This window comes from Echinops telfairi, unplaced genomic scaffold (assembly GCF_000313985.2).
Source record: "Echinops telfairi isolate 266 unplaced genomic scaffold, ASM31398v2 ScPeMD7_7424;HRSCAF=8462, whole genome shotgun sequence".
In the NCBI taxonomy this organism is placed as follows: domain Eukaryota; kingdom Metazoa; phylum Chordata; class Mammalia; order Afrosoricida; family Tenrecidae; genus Echinops; species Echinops telfairi.
The window spans coordinates 92882976-92892181 of record NW_022111324.1 but is presented as its reverse complement, the minus strand read 5'-3'; the positions used below and the strand labels follow the sequence as shown (position 1 = coordinate 92892181).

The 9206-nt window shown below is 41.5% G+C and overlaps 1 protein-coding gene across 1 annotated transcript in view; it reads right to left on the bottom strand.

Annotated features, from left to right (window-relative positions):
* Positions 1-1528, bottom strand: part of TARBP1 (TAR (HIV-1) RNA binding protein 1) — a 132144-nt gene extending 130616 nt beyond the window's left edge. The window contains exons 1-2 of the mRNA XM_045298216.1: positions 1523-1528; positions 9-391 (exon numbers count right to left, since the gene is read on the bottom strand). Coding sequence (XP_045154151.1) covers positions 9-391; positions 1523-1528 — 389 coding nt within the window. The remainder of the gene's footprint in view (positions 1-8; positions 392-1522) is intronic.
* Positions 1529-9206: the final 7678 nt, after the last annotated feature.

The following is a 9206-nucleotide window of genomic DNA, read 5'->3' as shown; positions in this document are numbered from 1 at the left end:
GCAGGTACCCGTCCGCCGCTTCCCGCGCCGCCTCCGGCAGCAGCGCGGCCGGGCACGCGTCTGTGTCCTCCAGCCGCTGGAGGAGAAACCCCAGCGTCTCCACGCGCTCCGCGGACGCCTCCCCGCGGCACAGCGCCCCGACCAGGCTCCGGGGGTCCCTGCTCTGAGCGAGCAGCGCATCCGTGAGCACCCACTCCATTTGTCGCACGAGCGCCGCCAGTGTCAGGCAACTGAACGAGGGAGCTGCGCGTGCGCGGTGCGCGTGCGCGAACTGGTCGCGGAGATATGCGCGCAGGACTGTGAAAAGCGTGCAGTTGCTGCCAAGCCCCTCTCGCTCACCTGTGCCTACTTGAAACCTGATAGCTGCAGACCCGGTTCGGTTCAACGGGACCTAGTTAAACGTTTAAATCTTAAAAAGCAATAGAAATACAAGGATGCTTAAAGAGAAGGTGTCACTTTGGACAACTTTCTGGCAGTTATTTTTATAAAGGATGCCTGCTTCATGATTCAGCGATTCAACCAACTCCTAGGCCTTTCCATATGTATTAGCTTAAATTCTGACCACCAAGTTTGCAGAATGCTGTGGACACAGGAAAAGTTCAAAATCTTATTTGCTGAGGCCCCAGGCGGATTAAATCTCCATTTAATTCCTTCTGACCATTAACCAGATGGGAACAGTATTTCCGCTCAGGCTGAATGCATTAAGTGGATTGCCTCCATCCCCCTGACTAGCCCAGGAAAAGGCAATCTCCTTTCAGGACTTACGTGGGGTGTCCTTGATGAGTATTGCCATACTGAGGTCAGACCCTGACAGTCTTGGTCAGAAGGCCCTAGAGCAGTGGTTCCCAACCTTCCTAATGCTGTGACCCTTTGATACAGTTCCTCATGTTGTGGTGTCCCCCGCCCCCCCACCATAAAATTATTTTCGTTGCTACTTCATAACTGTCATGTTGCTAGTGCTAAGAATCGGGCGACCCCTGTGAAAGGGTCCTTCCACCCCCAAAGGGGTCACAACCCACAGGCTGAGAACTGCTGCCCTAGACCAATCTGGTAAACTCTTCTATTGAACATATTATACATGTTCCAACCATGGGCCTGTTCATGCTTCTGTAATTCCACCTGTAACTGTGATGTATTGGTCTGCCACCAACCATGCTTCTGTTGTGACAATTACTTTGCCCTCCCAGGTCTTTTTTAAGTCTCAAAGTCTGCAAACCCTTGGATGCCATTATGGTCTCCTTCATCCAGATGATGTGTCTGTGTCTCCCTGCTTAAGACTTAATAATCTTACATTATATTTGAGATTTGGAGTCTCTTTTGTACCACAAAACACCTAAAAGAAAGGAAAACATGCCAACAGAAATAATAGTGATGTTTAGCAGCATTATTCATTATGGCTAATAACTTTTAACAATCTAAATGCTCACCAATAGAAGAATGAATAAATAAATTGTGATCTACTTATACAACAGTGCTATTCAACAATAAAAGGATGAATGACTAATACATGCAATATACTTACTGTCATGGTTACCTAGCACAGCTTTACCAAAAATGTCACAATTAGTGATTTTAGCAAACAAAATTATTTTCGCACAGTTTCAGAGGCTAGAAGTCTGAATTCACAGGCCACCTCTAAGGGAAGATCCTTGTCTCTTCTCAGCTGCTGTTTCTTGGTTCTTAAAGATCTTATGTGATCTGGAATCTATTCTCCCCTAACTGTGCCTGCTTGTTACATTTGCTCTTTTATATCTCTAACAAGATTGACTTAAGGCAAACCTTGCACTAATAATGCCTCATGAACATAACAAAGAAAACTAAATTCCCAAACAATATATTAATGATAGGGAGGACACAATTCAATCTATAATTGTAAATATAGTTTAAGGAGAATACTTATATTTTAAAGGACAAACAAAAAACAAAACTCACTGCCATCTAGTTGATGCTAACTCATAGTGACCACAGGGTAGACAAGGTAGAACTGTCCCTGTGAGTTTCTGAGACTCTTAACTGGTTACAGGAGTTGAAAGCCCCATCTTTCATCTGAAGAGCTGCTGGTGGCTTCAAACTGCTGGCCTTGTGAATTACAGCCAAACACAACCACATTGCCACCAGGGCTTCTAAAAGGACAAAGAAAACACACCATACAGATGAGGGAGGCAATTAGCAAGAGGTCAGAATGGCATCCAAAGCTTCACAGTTGGAATACTAGTTAAATATGGCAGGGAACAAAGGAAACTGTCACAAACTCATGCCACCACGCATGAATATCAATACATCAGTCACAGGTGGACTACAGAAGCAGGAACAGGACCCTGATTGGAACATGTATATTACGTTAAACAGAAGAACTTACAAAATTGGTGCAGGGCCTACCAACCAAGGAAGTCAGGGCACTACTGCTAGGGTCTGACTCATGACCCATACTGTCCCCTATCCTGTCTCTAGCATGGTGAGGTCCATCAAGGACACACCCAGACAAGCCCAGAGAAATGGAAGTGACCTGCTTTCCAATGCACTCTGCCTGAGGCAAGATGACCCTTGGTTAAGGATATCAATGGAAGTTTCATCTACGAGGAGACAATTGGATTTGGGGTTTTCACTGTCATCCATAGCTTCTGCAAATGGGTGCTCAGAATTTAAGCTCTAATACATAACAAACATCATGTTGACCTGTATATGAATAATGAGTAATGAAGCTGTACATGAAATTAAAGAATAGATAAAGGTAAAATGTGGAATAAAAATTAGCACAGTAAAAAATGGGGAGTGGGAATTGACTAATGGGACAGAAGGGAACTTTCTGGGATGATGGAAATGTTTTATTTGTGCTGGTGTATTGCAGGGGTCCTCAAACTTTTTAAACGGGGCCAGTTCACTGTGCCTCAGACCCGTTGGTGGGCCGGACTATAGTTTTTTAAAAAAACTATGAACACACTGCGCATATCTTATTTTGAAGTAAGAAAACAAATGGGGCAAAAATACCCGGTGGGCCGAATCAATGTCCTCGGCTGGCCGCATGTGGCCCGCGGGCCATAGTTTGAGGACCCCTGGTATTGTTTATACAGCTTTCACATTTATCAAAACTTTAACAAAATTTGTAAGATTTATATATCCCACTGTGTGGAAATATTACCTCCATTTATAAAAAGCACACACAAATAACTAAGACTGTGTATTTGTTTAATGTTACCTACAGAAAAATGTGACCCATAAAGCATGGCATTGAAAGTGGCAGCCTTCTTGCTGCAGGAAACTGGAGCTGAGGTGTGGGGTCACCTCCAAAACACAGTCAGTGGACAAAACAATGCTTTACTCACATAGAGAGAGAAAAGCTGATTTCAATACAGTGCCCATCTGTCCTTGTGGCCTGTGAGTCACTCACAAGGATGGTAACATAAGCACTCTCCTCTGGTTTTCCCTCTGACTCATGCAAAGTGAGTGGTGGGTTTGAACTGTCAACCTTGTAGTTAGCAGTCCAACTTTTACCAAATAGTGCCATGGGGTTGGGGAGGGGGGAGGGAGTGCTTCACTTCTCAGCCTTCATTATAAGGGAAAGTTCTAGCCCAATGCTTCAAATTAGGTGGTGTGGTTGAGAGACATAGGGGCCACAGCCAACTGTGCTAAAGGAAGACGTGTGGGCATCTGGTAAAAGCCAACCACCCTTGTAATCTGAGAATTCCAACCCTGCAAATTCTAGGCACACGAAATGATCTTTTCCCACACTGTGCCGTCATGTTTGCATTGTTTTCTCTGCCTAAACATTTCACCACTATAACCACTTTTTTTGCCTGTTCAAAGTGACCAATAGGGAAAGGCTCAGACAGAAAACTGCAAACTTGCAAAAATTGCTCTAGTTCTTTAATATTTCCTCCCCTTACTATTATGGTTTTTGTTTTACATCGTTAATCTTGTTAAACCTGTGTATATTCATTTGTATAATTAAGATTGTTAGATGCATGAAAGCCAAGATAGATAACCCTTCAGAAACAGTAACGGGATTGAGGAGGGGCTGAATGAATAGCAGAATTGTATGGCAATTATATATTAACAACAATTTAAGAGAAGAATCCCAGAGTTTTCTGGCCCCTGTAGGTGACATTCTCATCCAAACTATTTGTTTTGAACAATGTTGTTGTTAGGTGCGATGAAGTCATTTCTGACCCTTTGTACAGCAGAACAAAACACCACTCAGTCCTCATCCTCATAATTGTCCTTATGATGGAGCAATGTAATGCGTGATACAAATTCCATAGAGAATGGATTGAGTAAAGTACCTTAGGCTAGTAAGGGAAGTTTTCTAAGTATATTCAGTAAACTAAATTAGGTTATGTTCTTCTGGTTTCCATTATATAAAACGTTTCCTCCTGTTTTTAATTTTGTTTTCACCTGCTTCACACACTATTTCTTCTCCAGCTCTTGCAGAATCCTCCTCTTCTTAACTTGTTCGCATTGCTGTTTCCAGGGTTTTACATTTAGATCTTTCCTCTTCTCACCGTAAAAATTTCCAGAATGCCACCATTAAACCAGAGATTCAACTACCATTTGCATGTTAATTACTGAAGGAAACAATCTATATTTCCAGTCCAGGGTTCTTTCCTTATCTCCAAAATCTATCAATCCAACTACTTAGCAGATGTCTTTCGAATATCACTCAAGATATTCTTAATTTTCACATTCACAGATATAACCTCATTATCAGTATTCCTTTTTCTCCTATCACCATTACTGTCCACAACTGCAGTCTTTCTCAAGTATTTGCCTACTTGGGAGCACACGTGTTCTCTACTTGGGGGCATGGTTGTTACCCTGTTTCCCTGAAAGTAAGACATCCCCCGAAAATAAGACCTACTTACAGTTTTGCCTCTTGCTGAAATATAAGACATCCCCCAGAAAATAAGACCTCCTGAAAATAAGGCCCTCCGAAGCTACCGTAACTCTGGACTCTGGACCATAGCAGTGGGCACCGCCACACAGCTCACTGTTGGCTGCAGCGCAGCCGGAGCAGACAAGAAGTGCGAGGTCTCTTTTAATAAAACAATAAACAATAAATGTGTACTGTATTCTTCTTCATGGAAAAATAAGACATCCCCTGAAAATAAAACCTAGCGTATCTTTGGGAGCAAACATTAATATAAGACACTGTCTTATTTTCGGGGAAACAGGGTATTACTTCAATTACCTGACAAAAAACCTGTTAGGCACACTGGACTTCTGCTTACTTCCTTGACTCCCACATAAAATTAGGGATTAAATCCTATCTATGCACCTTTTAAAAATATATTTCTTAGTGCCTCATACCTTCTATACTCATTACTAGTACCTTACTTTTGTTTTAGGGGAAAAAAGAGACCCAAAATTCAAATATATTGTATATATTTTATTGTCTTAAACAGGACAAAGAAATGACAAGACAAAACCAAATTATCTGTATGAGAACATCAGCATGAGGGCGCAATGGTGCCCAGTAAATAGGACATGCAGACAAAGGAATTTCTACAAAATCCCCAATGTACATTTGTTTTTGTTTTTTTTGTTTTTTTTTTTTTGGGGGGGAAGATAGTGCATTTGAAGTTCATTCCACCAGGTCAGACCGTTGATCAAGCTTTCTATTTAGAGATTCTGAAAAGATTGTGTAACAGTGTGCGACAAAAAAGGCCAGATTTGTGGCAGGTGGGGGATTCGTTTTACCACCACGACAATGCACCTGCTCACATAGCCATCTCAGTGTGCCTGTTTTGGGCAAAAACCAGCAAACCTCTCTTGCCCATGCACCTTACTCACCTGACTTCGCTCTGTGCGACTTCTTTTTGTTCCCATGAATGAAGAGGGACGTGAAAGAGCAGCAATCTGACAACATAGAAGAGGTGAAGAAAAAAACAAGGGAGGTGCTGTCAGCCATCCCAACAGATGAGTTTGAAAAATGTTTCCTAGAATGGAATCGCAGATTTGACAAATGTATTAAGTGTATCGGAGAGTACTTTGAAGGTGATAAGGTTGTTTTGTAAAAAAAATTTAACTACTTAGCTTTGGAAAAAATTATGTTTTTTTGGGGGGGTACCGCCTCATACTATTTCAGATTAGAAAATAATTGGTTCTAAGACCCACTGACTATCTTAGGGCATGACTCTTGTAACCCTAGTACCCCAGTTTCAATCAAGGGTGTACCCTGGCAAGTTCTTGAGCATAAGACTGGCATTTCCCCGTCCATAAATTGTTGCAACTATTTTTAAAAGACCTTCAGCAAAATGTTACTGACACTGTTTGATACTTTCCACATTCTGCTGTGTCGACTTTCTTGGAAAGGGACACAACTATGAACCTCTTCCAATTGGTTAGACAGGTAACTAGCTTACAGACTTCTTGGCACAGGAGAGTGAACACCTCTAACACTGCACCCGTTTGTTGAAACATTTCCAATTATATTCTGTCAGTTCCTGGGGCTCTGTTTTTCACCAATGTCTTGAATGCAACTTGAAGTTATTCTGACAATGCCATTGGTTCTTTTTCCCCCTTTTTCCATTAGTTGGGATTTAATACATATATCATTCCATAATTAAATCACAGCAAGTAGAATTGTGCAATTGCTACCTCAGTTTCCATTCTTTTTCTACAAGGACTCCTTGACATCATCTCTCCCTTTTACCCCCGCCCCCCACTACCACCACCACTGTACCCCACTCCCTCCTCCTGAACTCCTTATTCTACTTGTTCTCCCTCTTGGTTCATCAGTCGTGGGTTTCTTATATCACATAACACAGCTTCCAGAGGGAGACCGCCATTGACATGACACCTCTGAGATACACTCTCATCTGAACGAAACAAAACATACAAACCAAAAATACGGAAAATTTTGGAAACCAGATCAGGCCCAGGCAGCTTCACAGGGGGATCTGCTTCCTCATTATGCTTTAGCCCTGCATAATATAATATAGTGTGTATGTGCCCTAGTTTTTAAAATTTAACCCATTCTTCCACTGGTGGGCATGTTGGTTGTCTCCGTCTTCTTGTTATTGTGAATAGTATTTTGATGAATGTGCATATATCTGTTTATTCTAAGGTTCTTATTTCTTTAGGGTACATAACAAGTTGAGGAATTGCTGGGTCATATGAGATTTCTCTTTATAGTTTGAGGAGGTGCTACACAGCTTTCCACAGTGGTTGGACAGTTTTTACAGTCCAGTCGAAATGTATGAGAGTTCCAATCTCTCCACACCCTCTCCTGAGGGTATTTTGTTTGCTTGTTTTTTTCTATTCTTGAGTCCTCCTTGCTTTGCTAGGCTCTTGGGGGAAATGACACAAGAAAAGGGGAAATCTGACCCAGAGAGGGACATCTCTTCAGAGTCTCTACCTGCAAGCAGCACATTCTCAGACCTACCACACAGAAAATGTCATCAGCTTCTCTCTGTCTCCAGTACATGCATAAGATAGGACTCAGTTTGTGTCACCAGACAGTTGTCAACCTGCTGTGCTTCTCAGTCCTGCGTGACTTCTGGAAGCTCTAAAGACAACCATGTCCTTGTAGGAAAGGTTTCAGGAAAGACTGCATTTGTCAGGCAGCATGGGGAAGAAACACTCAGGGTTGTGCTAAATTCCAGAGGTATTATCCTCAAAATCCGGAATAAAATTTCCATTTAAATTGTATTTTTATTTAATAAAAAGCAACACACTAGTCAGAGGCTATTCATTGGCAGCTAGTCATTATTTGTGACCAAAGACACCCCTGACAAACTTTAATGGACAAAATAGAGGGTAAAATTGTAAGGCTGATTTTTAGAATGTTCAAGGCTTTTTACTCTACCCCTTCTCAAAAGATACCCCCTCCACAACTTAGGAACAAATAGGATCAAGGTACCTCCTTTATATTCCTCATGAAAGCCCTTTCCCAAATTGTGCTTTACATGTACAACTAGTTAGATTTACAGAAAATCCTGGTCAAGAGATTCTGGAATTTCAGCTTTGCACCTGGAGTTCTAGATCAAATTTAGGAGACATTGAAACGCTGCCCTTGGATATGGACTGTGAGAAGAATGGCATCTGATGGAGTTAGCCCCTGCGAATCCACAATATTGTAATATTCAGAGGCCGTGGCTTTTTTAGGCATTCTGGTGATCATATTTATTGGGTATGCAATTTTAAGAAAACTTTAGAATTAGTACAAGAAATTCAAGGAGTGGTTTCACTCTGGATTAGCCACCATTCCTTCTCAGATATCATCAGAGAATGGAATCTGGCAACTTCCTAGGGCATGCAACCTAGATGTATACCCCTTGAGTGAGGAAAGAGTCTATCCTGAAAGTGCAAGAGGCTCCTTCAGAACTCCCCTACAGGAGAACTGACATCAGAGGAGGCAAAGTGCCTTCCCCCAAGAAAAGGGACAAAAGGACCTTACCCAAAATAGGCGAGGATGCACAGGTTCCACAGTAAGGCTAGCTAAATCTGAATCCCAGGTTCAATCCGTATTGTGTAACATGGGCAGAGGTGTAGAGGATGCTTGGCCTCTCTCATCAGCTCTTCTAGTCTCTTGCATTTGTGGAACAAATGTTCACAGTACCTGAAGTCACAGGCGTGGAATGTTGTGTTACATTGGGTTGTCTAGAGAAACAGAATCAGTGACACTCATATGTGTAATGAAGAATGTTAAAAGAAAGAAGAGACAAAACATGAGTGGATGTATGCTCTCCCATATTTATAGCAGCCCACTTCACAATACATGGAATGCCCAATAGCAGAAAATGGATTTAAAAAAAAACCTATGGTACATACATACAGTGCAATAGTATGCATCGCTAAAAAAATTTTTTTACCAACAACACATCAGATAAGATTACTTACCAAAATCTACAGAACCCTACAACAGCTCAATAAAATAACAAATAACCCAATTATGAAATGGCCAAAAGACATGAAAAGTCAGCTTACCAAAAATGAAACCCAATTGGCTAACAAACACATGAAAAAGTACTCATAATCACGAGGTATCAAAGAGATACAAATTAAAACCACAGTGAGACACCACCTTACATTCACAATGCTAGCCCAATTCAAAAAACAGCAAATGCTGGAGAGGTTGTGGAGAGAATGGAACTTACATACACTATTAGTGGACTTAAAAATACATGCAACAACTATGGAACACAATGTAGCAATATTTAAAGTAACTGGACTAGAAATCTCATATAATCCAGTAATACTACTACTAT